This window comes from Haliotis asinina, chromosome 15 (genome assembly GCF_037392515.1).
Source record: "Haliotis asinina isolate JCU_RB_2024 chromosome 15, JCU_Hal_asi_v2, whole genome shotgun sequence".
NCBI lineage: Eukaryota > Metazoa > Mollusca > Gastropoda > Lepetellida > Haliotidae > Haliotis > Haliotis asinina.
Genome location: NC_090294.1, coordinates 18,848,696 through 18,865,355, shown reverse-complemented (window position 1 = coordinate 18,865,355; position 16,660 = coordinate 18,848,696). Strand labels below are relative to the sequence as shown.

Here is a 16,660-nt window from a genome sequence, read left to right as displayed (position 1 = left end):
TTTGGCTTACAGAATTTGAGAATAATAAGGCTGAGTTATTGCTAGCTAAGTGGCACCATTTCATTACTTCACCACTTCACCACTTGACCACTTCACTGGCGCGGTGGAGTAGCCTAGTGGTTAAAGCGTTTGCTCGTTATGCCAAAGACCCGGGTTCGATTCCCCACATGGGTACAATGTGTGAAGCCCATTTTCTGGTGTCCCCCGCCGTGATATTACTGGAATATTGCTAAAAAAGGCGTAAAACTAAACTCACTCACTCACTCACCACTTCACTTGAGCAGTTGTGTAGACCCTTGGTCAATACTTGTAATCTTGAAGTCAGGATATTTTTGTACCACATAAAACAACAGATTCATGGTTTATTCTTCAAAGTCCACAGTTTGAGCTCATTTTTCGAGTCACACTAAGTACATTAATACATGAAATGTTCTCCACCCAATGGCCAGGACTCTTCTGATTAATCATTGTAAGCACTAAAACTAAAACAAGCCTGTGTTATTCTGTGTGACAGCATCACTATCACTTAACAATAATCATAAAAAGAGATTCAAATCCTGCACATTGGACTCAGGAATATTTAAAACTGATGAAAATAATGAGGATTCATCCACAAGGACACAGAAACTTTGTGAGCATGTTATGGAATCAAGTCCATACGTTGTTTATATTAAGGAATTGTATATCTGTTTTCAACTAATAGCCTCATGGTGTTCTTAGTGTTCTTGTCACTTTGGTTAAAGTTCTGTCTCTGTATTGATCACATGGAAAAAACACCATGATATTTGAATGTTTTTCTGTGAAGAATGTTTGAGTACAAAAACTGGAAAAAACATGAGCAACAGTCATATTAAGATGAACATGAAAATAAGCTACAATTTATGATGCATCTAAGTATAGATTAAGTCTTCTAAACTTCTAAATAAGTATAATGCTTATAAAAAGTTCAGACTCCCTAGTACTCTGTCGATGTCACTCTCATGATGGTATTCTGTCAATGTTACTATTGTGATGTTACTCTCAAGATGTTGCTTTCATGATGGTACTCTGTTGATGTTACTCTCATGATGGTACTCTGTCAGTGTTACTTTCATGATGGTATTCTGTCAATGTTACACTGTCATTGTTACTCTCATGATGGTATTCTGTCAATGTTACTCTGTTGATGTTACTCTCATGATGGTACTCTGTCAATGTTACTTTCATGATGTTACACTCATGATGGTATTCTGTCAATGTTACTCTCATGATGGTATTCTGTCAATGTTACTCTCATGATGGTATTCTGTCAATGTTACTCTCATGATGGTATTCTGTCAATGTCATGCTCATGATGGTACTTTGTTGATGCTGTTTTCTTACTGCAGAGTGAGGATATTAGTACTGAATATTCATATTGTTTTAGCTACCAAAATAGGTTAAATAAATCTTCCGTAAACAACCGTTCCTTTTTGTGGAGGTCAATGTTATGATGGTCTTAAGTTCTTTCAACTCATTGTCCACTGGTTATTATGGATTTTCTCATCTAAAGTTCTTATGTACCATGTAAACCAACAGGCAATATCAGTGAAAAATTTCCATCAGCGCTACCTATGATGGCCGCTTCTTAATCACCTAGCTGTGGATTCCTGTCAACTTATTGTCTGCTAATATGACTCTACAGTATTGATCCATGACTGTTTGATGGTATCCAGGAAAACAGGGCAACTCAGAGACTGTTGTGTTCCTGTGTCAACTGTTCCAATGTCCGCCTGTTAGATGTGCCATACCTTTGTAATGACAAGCAGAAAAGATTGGAAAATAATCTCTATTGATTATATTGATCTTAATCATGCAAACAGTTGCAGAGAAAATGAATTTTTAATTATTAAACTCATCTTTTTCTGTGTAGACTGTCAAAATTAGAGAAGAAAACATCCTGTGACAAAGAGTTAATGATCCACAGAGTTTGCTCAAAGGGGAGATGATTCAGTGTGATCTTGAATCCAGTTACTGTTTTGTTGAAAGATCATTGAATAATAACATCTTTCCAGTGTTTTACATCGAAGTAAGAGTGCTGTAAAAGATTGATTATTGTAATGTTACTGAAAACACCAGAGAAACATATTTCTTGTTATCAAGAATTGATAACAAGAAATATTAAAATTTTATGCCTCTTGTATAATATATTTGTCATGCTACTGTTATAATTATATAATTATAGCAATATCATACCAGGGTGAACCAGAAATATCCTACACATTGTACTCATTTTGGAAATCGAACCCCATTCTTTATTTTGATAAGTCAACGCTTAAGCCAATCAACTGTGTCAACATCTAATTTTCCTTTCTGATGCAATTTGTTTACAAATGTAATTTGGTGAAATTCTGTTTGGTTATGGGGTCATTCTTGCCATGTGTTACTTTGCACTCCAAAAGATGTCTTAACAAATTAGTGACCCATGAAGGTCCCGGGGTAGAATACTGGCCTTCAGCATCCCATGCTTGCCATAGAAGGCTACTGTGCTTGTTGAAAGAGGCGACTAATGGGATCGGGTGGTCAAACTCGCTGACTTGGTTGACACATGTCATCGGTTCCCAATTGCACAGATCGATGCTCATGTTGTTGTTCACTGGATTGTCTAATCCAGACTCGATTATTTACAGACCACCGCCATATAGCTGGAATATTGCTGAGTGCGGTGTAAAACTAAACTCACTCACTCACTAAACAGATTAGCTGTTATTATTATTTAGATAATATCCTACAAACTGTGTGGAACTTGAAGCAAAACAGTGCATTGTGAAATGTGACCTCAGGAGTGACCTCTTCACTGGACAGACAGTAATGTAGGGCGGAGGGATAGTCTAGTGGCTAAAGCATTCGCTTGTCATGCCAAAGATCTGGTGTAGCAGGTCGTTTCTTTCCCAGCCTAAACTATCCCTGGGGAGAATCTGGTCTAGGTAGAACTCTCCCTTGGGAAGATTAATTTTGTCGAAGGATATTCTTCCCCTGGGGAAATTTTGGGCTAGGCTAAATTTTCCTCAACTAGGCCAAAGTTCTACCCCCCCAACCATCCTTTTATTTTGTTCTGTTTTCTATGAAAGGTAGGGGGAGATTCTGGCCCAGTTAGGTTATATGTAACAGTCAGGTTTACCATTGACTGTTTAATTTCTAATTGAAAGAAATCATGCATTTTCCTCACTCATAATCCTTACATATATTTCTGGATTTAGTGTTTCCATTAATACAGTACTGGCCATGTACAATAATATTTTTTTTCTATTTTTCTGGTTGTTACATATGAAGATGAAGATGACCTGTACATTGTCAATGAAAAGACATCAACATAAATATCTTGTCAATGTATTCACATGAGTAGCTAGGTCTTGTTTTCGTATCTTTCGTATTTTCAAGACCAACATAAACATGAAAACAAGATTCAGGAAGAAATAGCCTAGCTAGTCCAGAATCTCCCCCTTTTGATATAGGAACAAAGGTGGGAAAGAAGTAGACTTTAAAGGTGATTCAAGGATGGGGAAAGTTTGGCCAAGACCAAAGTTTCCAATTGAAAGATTAAGCCTACCCTAGGGGGAAAGTTTCTCATAGGCCAAAGTTCCCAATTGAAAGATTAAGCCTACCCTAGGGGGAAAGTTTCTCATAGGCCAAAGTTTCCAATTGAAATATTAAGCCTACCCTAGGGGGAAAGTTTCTCATAGGCCAAAGGTTCCAATTGAAAGATTAAGCCTACCCTAGGGGGAAAGTTTCTCATAGGCCAAAGTTTCCCTGAGGAAGGTTTGGCCAGGGGGAAATTTTGGCCTGTTACAGGGTTCCATTCCCTGTATAGGTACAATGGGAAAGCCTATATTTTAATGATAGTTTGTTAAACAACTTTTTAATTATTAGGACAAAAATTCTGCAAAAACATCAGAGAGTTGGTATGATGTTTTGGTGATGATCAGCATTTCATTGAGTATGTCATGTTTATTCATTTTCGAGTTGCACATATATTTATACATTGCAATTCATCTGTCCTATTTGGAACCAAACGGACTACAAACTCACTCACTCATTCATTAATTAAAAGTGAGGAAGAAGAAGCTGAATGTGTAGATAGATTATTATCAAAGGTTAAAAAGATAATCTAAGAAAGCATAAGCCATGGACTGCTCAGCACAGTATCTGTCTGGTTGGTTTGTTTGTTCTGAAAACTGCGCTCAGCAGTATTCAAACTGTATATAATCAAATCCAGCACCAATGTGCACCAATCAATTTGTATGCAACTGGGATACACTAACATGTCAACCAAGTCAGCACAACTGACCACCCGATCCCATTAGTCAACATGAATTTGTTGCTGATGACCAATTCATCATGGGTTAGTCTCCACTCCTGCACCAACAATGAATATTCTTATGGATAGCAACTTCAGTGTCATTTTGTTAAGAATCTTGCCTGAAAAAGAAAGTATTATTCACTACATTCCCTGACTCTCGCTAAATCTTTTATACATTTGTATATATGTTCTTTTGTTATGATCATACAAGATGTAAAACGATGAACGTGATGTTGTACTTGAATAGCAGAACTGTGATGCAAATGGTCACTGACCTGGTGTATTGTTAATTATATCCCCTCATGCACAACTAAGCCCTGTCAGGCTTGACCAGGTAGTTTTGTGAGTGGTTGAATAATCAATGGTATCACATGCTAGACTTTGTATTGTTTGAGGATGCAACTTGTAAGTTGTCATAAAATCAATGGTGTCTCCAACTTAACAGCTAGGCTCTGATCTGCAACAGGATCATGATCTGAAACTGTACTATGATCAGTGATATATCCTCATGGACACCTTGGTTCAGACCTACATTGAGATGACGACCTGTAAACCGGCTCAATAAATGATATCCCTAGTGGACACCTTGGTTCAGACCTGTACTGGGATGATGACCTGTAAACTGGTTCAGTCAATGATATAACCTAGTGGACACCTTGGTTCAGACCTACATTGAGATGATGACTCGTAAACTGGTTCAATAAATGATATCCCTTAGTGGACACCTTGGTTCAGATCTGTACTCGGATGATGATCTGTAAACCGGTTCAATCAGTGATATCCCTAGTGGAATCATAAAATGTTCAGCTTCGTCCTGCTTGCATCTCGTGTTTTATCATGAATTATACATAGCTCTGAGCCAAGAATAACAGGAACACTCCCAGTAGACATTGAATTGTGTTATATATGGTTTTCGTCCAAGATTAACATTGATGGAGCTCTCGGTACTTCTTGCAATGGGAATGCCCCAGTATACTTAACCTTATATGTAAGGCCCAGGGCTATATTTAATCCAGTCCAATTGTATGTACTGAGAATCTGTTCTAGTGGTCTTATTCTTGACCCAAGGTTACATGTAACCCAGTCCAATTGTGTGTACTGTGAATTTGTTCCGTTGCTCATATTTTTGGCCCAAGGCTATATGTAACCCAGTCCAATTGTGTACACTGAAATTCTGTTCTAGTGGTCTTGTTCGAGACCCAAGGCTATATGTAACCCAGTCCAGTTGTGTTTACTGAAATTCTGTTCTAGTGGTCTTGTTCGAGACCCAAGGCTATATGTAACCCAGTCCAGTTGAGTGCACTGAAAATCTGTTCTAGTGGTCTTGTTCGAGACCCAAGGCTATATGTAACCCAGTCCAGTTGTGTTTACTGAAATTCTGTTCTAGTGGTCTTTTTCGAGGCCCCACCCTATATGTAACCCAGTCCAGTTGTGTTTACTGAAATTCTGTTCTAGTGGTCTTGTTCGAGGCCCCACCCTATATGTAACCCAGTCCAGTTGTGTTTACTGAAATTGTTCTAGTGGTCTTGTTCGAGGCCCCACCCTATATGTAACCCAGTCCAGTTGTGTTTACTGAAATTCTGTTCTAGTGGTCTTGTTCGAGGCCCCACCCTATATGTAACCCAGTCCAGTTGTGTTTACTGAAATTCTGTTCTAGTGGTCTTGTTCGAGGCCCCACCCTATATGTAACCCAGTCCAGTTGTGTTTACTGAAATTCTGTTCTAGTGGTCTTGTTCGAGGCCCCACCCTATATGTAACCCAGTCCAGTTGTGTTTACTGAAATTCTGTTCTAGTGGTCTTGTTCGAGGCCCCACCCTATATGTAACCCAGTCCAGTTGTGTTTACTGAAGATCTGTTCTAATGGTCTTGTTCGAGGCCCCACCCTATATGTAACCCAGTCCAGTTGTGTTTACTGAAATTCTGTTCTAGTGGTCTTGTTCGAGGCCCCACCCTATATGTAACCCAGTCCAGTTGTGTTTACTGAAGATCTGTTCTAATGGTCTTGTTCGAGGCCCCACCCTATATGTAACCCAGTCCAGTTGTGTTTACTGAAATTCTGTTCTAGTGGTCTTGTTCGAGGCCCCACCCTATATGTAACCCAGTCCAGTTGTGTTTACTGAAATTCTGTTCTAGTGGTCTTGTTCGAGGCCCAAGGCTATATGTAACCCAGTCCAGTTGTGTTTACTGAAAATCTTATCTAGTGGTCTTATTCTTGGCCCAAGGCTATATATAACACAGCCCAATTGTGTGTACTGAATATCTGTACTGGTGGTCTTATTCTTGGACTAGACTTAGATATATAACCCAGTCCAATTGTGTGCACTGAGAATCTGTTCCAGTGGTCTTATTTTTGGCCCCAAGACAGTCCAGTTACCGCTCAGTATTCTTTCGGCACAGTATTGCAACATAAGTCTTATTCATTATGTTTAAGGAACTCAGTAATCTTTCAGCACAGTATTGTAACATAAGTCTTGCTCATTATGTTTCAGCCTCTCAGTATTCTTTCAGCATTATTATTACAACATAAATCTGCTTATTATGTTTCAGCCACTCACATTCTGTCATAGATGTGACTGAATTTCATTTCAGTTTTTGGAAACCATGCCAAAACATTAGCTGATTATTCACACCATGGAATTACTTACAGTCTATCTATATACCATTGAAAAACCAGAATATTGGATTTACAAGATAGATGAAACGCAGATAATGAAGCCAGGGAGGAAACAGATGATAAAGAAAAAATAAGGGAGAATGTAACAGTATATTCCTTTCCCTTGGAAATGTTTCATCTGTGTTGATATTACATTATTGTTTCTAATGTGCATTGGCATTGGCAAGTGGTATGTTTACAATATGGAATATCCCCTACGTTTTTTTAATGGAATTGATGATACAGACACTGTGATTATGATTGATTTTTCTACTTTGGAAAGGTCAAGGTTACTTATATAATTGTTGACCTAGCTACGTGTCTGTTTATCCTTTTAATGTATCACTGTGGCTATCGGGTAGGGTGACATTATTTGCTTATGTTTATTGGTGTCATAGTGTCAGTGATTTGATCAACAGTCGTGTCATAGGTCATACTGAAAGACGTTAAGAGGTGATATTTGTTGTTATCCTGCATGGTGTGCTGCATTATCGGGATAAAACAAGGACAGGTCGGCTCGGAGTCAGTATCTGTCTTGTTGTTTCATTGCTAAAGGCATGCTCAGCCTTTTATTCTCGGAGTAGTGAGTCTGGATGAGACAATGTAGTGATTAAACGTATGATCATCGATCTACGCAATCGGGATACGATAACATGTGTCAAACGAGTTAGCGAGTCTGACTACCCAATTCTGTTAGCCACCTCTTCACAACAGGCATGGGTTGCTGAAGACCATTTCTAACCTGGATCTTAGGAGTCATGAACTGTCTGATTTGGGTATTCATGTTAAACTACAGCCGTATAATTTTGCAAGTTATTGCATAGTGTAATCTTGAATGTGATGTTCAACTCCATTTCACTTTACAGAGTCAGTCTCATCACAGTGTTGTGAAGTCGAAGTGGAGGAAAGACAACACACAAAATCAATATAACTGTCTATGAATGTTTGTGTACATGTTTCCAAGGTACAAATATGGTGCGATTCACAACTTGTAAGCTGTGTTGTTACACAATTAAAATATAAAAATGATTTTAATTTAAATGTCATGACATTTTAAGTTTAAAATATCTATCAGCTTGTAGTGTAGGGTGATGAGTGGTCATGATGACATGACTGAGGTTGAGGTGGACGGTTGGTCCAGTGATCTACCGATTGCTGACATGACAAGGGGCATGGATGGACTGTTTGTTCAAAGATCTCCTGAATGATAAGATGCAAGGGGGCATGGGTGAACCACTTGTCCAAAGATCTCCTGAGTGATGACATGACAGGGGCCATGCTTGGATCATTGTCCAAAGATCCCTGAGTGATGACATGGCTAGGGGCATCACCCGAGTTGGGCTGTTCGTTCGAAATCTCTTGATCGATGACATGACAGGAGCACAGGTGGACTATTTGTCCCAAGATCTCCCAAGTGAATACATGATGGGAAGACCGCTGTCCAAAGATCTCCCAAGTGATGACATGACAAGATGCATGGGTGGACTGTTTGTCCATGGATTTTCTGAATAATGACATAACAAGGGCATGGGTGGACTTTCTGTCCCAGGATCTCCCAAGTGATGATATGACAGGAAGACACCATTGTCCAAAAGTCTTCCAAGTGATGACATAATAGGGGCAGGGGTTGACTGTTGTCCAATCTTCATCCTAGTAATGTCATCACAGGGGTCATGTTTGGATCAATGTCCGGCAATCTCCCAAGTGATGACATGACAGGAGACATGGGAGGACCATTGTCCAAAGATTTCCTGAGTGATGATGACATGATGGAGGTTTGTCGGTGTACAAATCACATTCCCCTGACGACTCCTGAAAGCTGTATTCATGTTTGGCTTGTCTTACTTGTTAATGATACATAATTCATTACTTGTATTTCTATGTTTTGTAATGCTGCACCTATTACCTTTAAAAGTGAAATACAATTCCGCCATACGTTGTGGTTGCATGTATTCTTTATATGCATAAAGTGATAAATTATCTCACAGGCGACAAAGGCAAACATAGGTCATCATGACATCCTGGTATGTTAGGTGTATATGTCAAAACATTAATAAATCAGCCACTGTCACAGTATAATATTTAATAAATGATCTTTCACTTTATTTACACAGAGCAGAGTTTTTGCACATGTGCACAGCAGATGTTATTAAAAATGAACCATTTGTTTTAGCTCAACAAAATCAATGAGAGTGTTATATCACAGGATACCATGACTTGAATATCTCGGCGCTGTTTCACAAAACAATTGCAGCAGGAGGACTATCATGAGCCAGTTTCATGACTTATGAAAGTCATAGCATTGCAATCACTTTGTGAAACAGGGCCTTAGGTCCCAATCATTGCACAGATCGTTCATTACGTTATGCTACGTCGTAAATCTGTGGTTAATCATAGGCTTACGAACGCTCTGGGAACAAGGTCCCTGCTTTGTTAACATGGTTCCGTCACCTGGCTGAGGTACTTTTGTGAGGTGTCAAGCAACAGACACCTTTCTATTCAGTGGTCCTTGTGTTTATAATGATAGGTAAGGACATGGTGTTCCTTATTGTGGGGTAGCTTAGCGGTTAAAGCATTGGCTTATCACATGGAAGACCCAGGTTCGATTCCCCATATGGGTACAATATGTAAAACCTATTTCTGGTGTTCCCTTTTGTGATATTGCTTGGCTGGAGTATTACTAAACTCACTAACTCATCACTGGTTTATAGTGGTCTATCCATCATAGTCTCATCATTTTGATATAGACTTAGACCGGCAGCTTTCAGGCATTGAGGTTTTATCTTGTGCATCTATCATAGCACCTTTCTACCTCTGGTTTTGTGCCTATCAAACGGAAAGCCCAAGTACTTCCATGTGCCTCTGTTTTCGACATAAAAATCTGAAATATTAACAGGACCATATGGATGGTAATATATAGTTTTAATCTAAATGATAACTGCTTATAAGGAATATTTACAAACTGGTCTCGAAGTTCACACAAGAGCACAGTGCTTAAAAAGTGATAGGAGGGCATTGAACAAGGGGAATATGGTATCAGAACTAGTTTGATCTTTGACTGGAAGTGCATCAGTATGCGTTTGCATATCTTCCACAAGTGTAAGGGATGGAATGAATTCTTATGCAAGTCTGACCAATTGATATGACAGACAGACAGACAGACAGACAGACAGACAGACAGACAGACAGTGTTTCCTGTGTACAGAATGAGTTGAGATGGTTGGTTGGTTTTTAGTTTAACGCCGCACTCAGGAATATTCCAGCTATATGTCAGTGATCCATAAGTAATCGAGTTTAGATCAGACAATCCAGTGATGAACAGCATGAGCATCAGTATGCACAACTGGGATACAGTGACATGTGTCAGCCAAGTCGGCGAGACTCCCAGCTCGATCCCGTTAGTCACCTCTTAGGACAAGCATAGATTACTCAGAAGACCAATTCTAACCTGGATCTTCACAGAGCTAGAATGAGTACCAGTACCACTATGCACTAATACCATGGTGCACTAATTTAGGCAGTGAAAGGCCATCATGTTTTAGATATCAAGGGAGCATGGTTGGTTGGCTTGGTTGTCTAAAGTTAAAATTTGTACCATAGACTTACCACCATCCAACCATGGATTTTATATTCCTCCGTTGGTCTGCATTGGTATTTGTTTTTGTTCTTTTGGTCGTTTGTTTTTCACTATTTATTTTATTCTGATTTGGAGTCTTGGCAATTCTGAAATATGAAATCTTAATTCAGTCATTGTTTGCCAACCTCACTCCCTCAATCACTATCCTGCTCACACATGTACTGTGTTTGACTTCCAGAGAGATCCGTCGAAGGACTACAAGACAACTGATGACCCCGGTCTCAAGTTTGATCTTCTCACAAGTGTGTTCAGCACCCTCCTTACTCTGGTGAGAGATGTGATGAAGCTTGTTGTAGCATGACACGTTATGACATCATGTACATGCTTTACATATGTTATTTATCATCAAACACATAACTGACAACACTGTCAATTCACATGCAATGTCTGACACTGCACACATCTGACACTGCAGCCTATGTTTGTCCAAAGAGGTGACTTGAAGGATCACATGATCAGACTTTGTAAGTTGGTTGATTTCATATCAGTGAGTCCAGCCTACTAAGATCAATGAACAAAATGTCAATCACATGATCATTTGGTGAAATAAAGTGTACTACAAGGGCGGTATTCTTAAAGCTTCTCAAATAATTTTCTTGAGTTAAGAATTCTTAAATACAGAAAGACATTTTAGTTTCCATAACAATGTTACCTTTTAAGAAAACACTTAGACAAGTCATCTTGTTCTTAGTTTACTTTTTAACTTTAAGAAACCTCATTTGGACACATCACTAGTTAAGAAAATTCTTAGTTATCCAATATGAGGACATGGAACTAGTTAAGAAAATTCTTAGTTATCCAATATGAGGGCACATAACTAGTTAAGAAAATTCTTAGTTATCCTACATGAGGATATGTAACTAGTTAAGAAAATTCTTAGTTATCCAATATGAGGACACATAACTAGTGAAGAAAATTCTTAGTTATCCAATATGAGGACATGTTATCCAATATGTTATTTACAGACTGCCATCATGTATCTGAAATATTGCATGGTGGGATGTTGGCAACAAACAAAACAGCAATGTACTCAAGAGGTTTAATCTTGTAAATGTTGTGTTGCAGCCCCAAGATCTCCAGAAGGACGTCCTCAAGGCCATCATCAACAGTCTTCTCAAGGACAAGAGGTAGATGCAACTCACATTGATTATTGGCTTTCCTGTTGCCATTTACCAGATACCTTGCCTCTTTACATACTGGGCATAATAGTTAGGGGTATATGTAAATTTGAACTCTTTAATGGTGATATATTTTTTCATTGACACACTGATAAGGTATCAATAAAAAAAATACCAATATTCCTAACTTATTCTGTCCAGTATATTGAAGTCAATAACGATGGTGTCTGAGATGTTTAAAATGTGAGATAGCTGTGATTGTGATGTGATATGGGAAGTGCTTGATAGATGTAAAGTGCTTGATAGATGTGAAGTGCTTGATAGATGTAGAGTACTGGATAATTGTGAATGCGATGTGATATGTGAAGTGCTTGATAGAGGTAAAGTACTGTATAGTTGTGAATACAATGTGATATGTAAAGTACTTGATAGAAGTGAAGTACTGGATAATTATGAATGAGATGAAATATGTGAAGTGCTTGATAGATGTAAAGTACTGGATAATTGCAAATACGATGTGATATGTGAAGGACCTAAAACATGTAATATAGGGGATAACAGAATGTTGTATATGAAGTGATTGATGTATCTGAGGTGAGGTGAACGTGAAGAGTAAAGGTGTTATACTTCTGTTGTGTAATGAATTTGAACGTGGTGGGAAATGAAATGCCTGCTGTGTCGTTTTGTGAGAAACTGTGTCTAATGTGTCTAATATGTGTTTGTATACTTTGTGGCTGCCAGGAGTAGAGATCACAGGGTTTGGTAAGGAGACTTTGTTGTTCATGTTGTTACGCATGCAATGCCCTGGGGATATACTGACAGTCAACGCCTTGTCCGTCTGCCCATCCAAAATCATTTTGTTTCCAGAGCATATCTAAAAAAAACGTTTAATACTTTTCAACAAAAATGAGTAGATATATGAAACCAAACCTAAAATGGTGCCTTTTGCTATTTACAGATTTTTGTCATTGTATTTTTTTTATTTCCATGGAAATGATTTGAACTTAGTTTCAACAGGGAAGGAGCCCAACTCAACTCAAAAACTGTTCAATATCTTTTTGCAAGACTTGGTAGATATATCAAACATAAGTTAAAGAGGTCCCTTTTACTATTTACAGATTTTTGGCATTTTTATTTATCTCAGTTTGAAAGTCATGAAAAAGTAGTCATGAGTAGTCATGAAAGAGGGATTGGTTTCGCTTCTGGAGCACTTGAAAAACGTTCATTTTCTTTCAACATAACTTGGTAGATGTATAAAACATAAGCTAAAGTGTTGCCTTTTACTATTTACAGACATTTAGCATTTTCATTTTTCTCAGTTTCCATGGGAACGTTATAGATTTAGTCTCAAAAGAGAGGAAGGAGCTTGGTTTCTAGAGCATAACTCAAAAACCGTCTTTCCACAAAAACTGTTGGATGTATCAAACAGAACCCAAAAGGATGCCTTTTGCTATTTACAGATTTTTGTCATTTATATTTTTCTTGGTTTTCATGGAAATGATTCGGACTTAGACTCTAAAAGGGAGGGTAGGTTTCGTTTCCAGAGCACAACTTGAAAAATGTTCAAAATATTTCAACAAAACTTTGTAGATGTACACACAGAACCAAAGGTGGTGCCTTTTGCTATTCACAGATTTTTGTCATTTTTATTTTTCTCGGTTTCCATGGAAATGTTTTGGAGTTAGTATCAGTTAGTGGGCTTTGTTGTTGGAGCACAACTTGAAAGTCACTCAATATCTATCAACAGAAATTGTCAGATATATGAGGCAGATCCCAAAGTGGTGCCTTTTGCTATTTGCAGATTTTTGTCATTAATATTTTTGTCGGTGTCCATTGATATGTGTTGGACTGAAGTATGGGAGGGAGCACAAATCTAAAATCGTTCCATGAAAACTGGAAATGATTTCCATGGAAACAATTTGAACTTAGTCTAAAAATATCAAGTTGGACGTTAAGTCCCTGTCAGATGATTTGATTACACGATGTCAGATGATTTGTTCTTTCAAATGAGTGGGGGATTTGTCATCTTCTGATGACTCTTGTTGTCAGGGCTTGTCATCCCTGTGCCTTCTGTTGTGTTGATCAGATCATTACATACAACGGCATGAAACTAGACTCATTCACTCACTGTTACACTTCAAAATGTTTTATTGTTTAATATACTTTCTGACTCTGCATACTGCAGCTCATTCACTGTGTTTACCTTATTAAACTGGGGTGTCTTCATTCATGCTAACTGATGTCGGTCACTAATTATTATGGAATTCAGTCTTATCCTTGGGTCTGTACAGCAAGTTGACTCTCATATGTATTAGTAATTTTCTAATATATTTTGGATTGATTCATTACCAATATAGGGAGGTGGGATAGAAGAGGGAAAACCCAGGTTTAATTCCCAATAATTGCACAATTTGTGAATCACATTACTGGTGGCTTTTGTTGTGATAACACTTGACTATTGGAGAAAGCAGCATGAAATATATATTCACTCACCATATTATTGATTTCTCACACATGAAGGCTTCTCCCCTCTGTGCATTTGGTCACACCTAATATGATCCAGCTTCTTACAGTGCATCATTGAAAACTCTTTTCTAGTTAAATCAGTCTTTATACATTTTTTTATCTTCCTAAGCAAAACAAATATTTATCATTTGAAGATATTTCAAATATTTTTGTGATTGACAAATTTGCACATAGCATAAATATTTTGTTTTTATTATTTCAGGCCAAACACAAAGGACGATCTGCGGGCCTATCTTATCCTGATTCATGTAAGTGTTGTGTTGGTTGGTTGGTTTGTTGTTTAACGCCGCATACAGCAATATTCTAGCTATATGACAGTGGTCTGTAAAAAATCACGTCAGAACAAGACAATCCAGTAATCAGCATCATGATAATCAATCTACACAACTGGGCTATGGTGACATCTGTCAACCAAGCCAGCAACCTGATCCCATTAGTCTATCATTTTGGTTTTTCCTATTTGGAAGAATCCCTATTATCAGGGGGCCATCAACCTACAAAGTGACTACATTCATGTCATGGGAGCTGACATACATAAGAATAAAAATGTTCAAACTTTGTGACTTTAACTCCCATCATTGGTATAAGTTCTTGTAGTCACATGGTGGGGTAGCTAAGTAGTTAAAGCGTTTGCTCATCACGCCAATTTCAAGGGACAGGTTCAATTCCCCACATGGATAAAATGTGTGAAGTCCATTTCTGGTGTCTTGTAATCACACTGAAACTTTTGTACTGTTACATTAGTAAAGGTGATGTAGTTAGATGACTCACTGTGTACTTTGTTTGAATTGCAGCAAATGCTTATGGTAAGAAAGTTTTCAATTAAAAGATTCTTTTCGTGTGTTACAGAATCCCCAGTTCAGCAATATGACAACCTATGTGATATTTGCACACCTGCTGCGTCAGATTGCGGCATTGTCCGACCACGACCACCACTTCCTGGTGCACTGGCTCCGCAAGTATGCTCACAGTAAAACGTCAAGAGAAATCAGGGAGATAGATACCAATAGATACTAGTAGTGCCCAGTTGTTGATGTGAAGAAGGGGCAGGGATTGGCTCTGAACTGTCATAATAAGACTGAAAAAGTTATCCATGAAACCAGTAGTTGGCAATACTTGCCTTTCGTTAGCAAATAGTTGATAAAACTTAATAATTGTTGACAGGCTTTGACATTAGGAGACATTTCTTAACAATGGTTGACTGAAGTGACAAAAGTTAACAAAAGTGACAATGTGTTAAATTAGTTCACAATAATTTAGCTAAATTTGGTTTATTTTTGTGCTGTAGAGTAGGTTAGGCTGTCAGAAGCCTTTGTTTGTCCTTCTGCTCTTGAACACGTTTGTTTTTTCCAGAATTCCATCTGATCAGTTCAAGTCGATAGTTGGTCGTCTTCATAACTTCATTTCCTGTCGACTGTTTCCACCAAAGCCACAAGACTTACCTCCCCTGTCCAAATGCACGTGGTGGATACCAAGTGCAACAAAAGTCATGGCGTTATTCAGTGGGTGACATTTGCATTAGACATATTATTGATAATTTACGTAAATCAAAATAGGAAACAGAAACCTACAGACCTGGCTCCAAGGTGGTCAGAGGGTTACCACTGTTTTCTAATGATTTTGACATTATAATCATTGTAATCATATGATACATTGTACCACCTTTGAGACTGACCAATCAGAACACAGCTTACCAAAAAAGTGGACATTCGCACATACCTTTTAAACTTTTACCCACGTAAAGGCTTGTTCCCAACTGATCCCGAATGCTATTTTCCCTACCATCACTTCTGGGTGATGCACATGGGGCATGCCACAACAGTGAATAAACAGTCACTGAAAATAGCATTTTTGGCAATATTCAAGGATATTAGCTTGTGGAAATATATACCTAATGGTAACCATGTCAACAGAAACCAAAAGGCATATATACTGCAGGCCAAATATCAGTGTTATATGCAGATTTTTGTTTGTTGAGGGATCATTGTCAGTGACCGGTGTATTTTGTAAATCCCGCCAGTTTAAGGTTTTATTAAGCCTTTAAACTGTCCTTTGTTTCATTATGATTATCCGTGAATCGTGATTTGATTGTTCTCTTGAAGATTAGAGTCAATATTCATCATACAGCAGGTCTATACTGGTCATAGGATGGTTGACTCAGTATTTGCGGTCAGTTATAGTCACATGATTACAGTCACATGACATGTCATCCCCATAGACCCCCACGTGTTAGCAAGTCCATTTTGTTGTTGAAAGTTTTCTAAATTTTAACTTCATTGGACAAGGATGGTGACAGCGTTGCACCTAATCACCAGCACACAAAGTCAGCAATCCTGTATGCCAGACTCTGACATGTGGGTTCGAATCCCACATATGACTCAGTTCAAATAAAGTAGAACAGTATATTT

The 16,660-nt window shown here is 38.2% G+C and overlaps 1 protein-coding gene across 2 annotated transcripts in view; it reads left to right on the top strand.

Moving 5' to 3' along the window:
- LOC137265934 (probable E3 ubiquitin-protein ligase HECTD2) overlaps positions 1–16,660 on the top strand; it is a 68,556-nt gene that overhangs the window by 29,574 nt on the left and 22,322 nt on the right. The window contains exons 4-9 of one of the 2 annotated variants that reach the window (XM_067801410.1): positions 10,787–10,876; positions 11,674–11,735; positions 12,468–12,488; positions 14,455–14,500; positions 15,102–15,211; positions 15,606–15,754. In XM_067801410.1, the coding sequence (XP_067657511.1) occupies positions 10,787–10,876; positions 11,674–11,735; positions 12,468–12,488; positions 14,455–14,500; positions 15,102–15,211; positions 15,606–15,754 (478 nt within the window). The remainder of the gene's footprint in view (positions 1–10,786; positions 10,877–11,673; positions 11,736–12,467; positions 12,489–14,454; positions 14,501–15,101; positions 15,212–15,605; positions 15,755–16,660) is intronic. The other variant, XM_067801411.1, reaches the window with a different exon arrangement.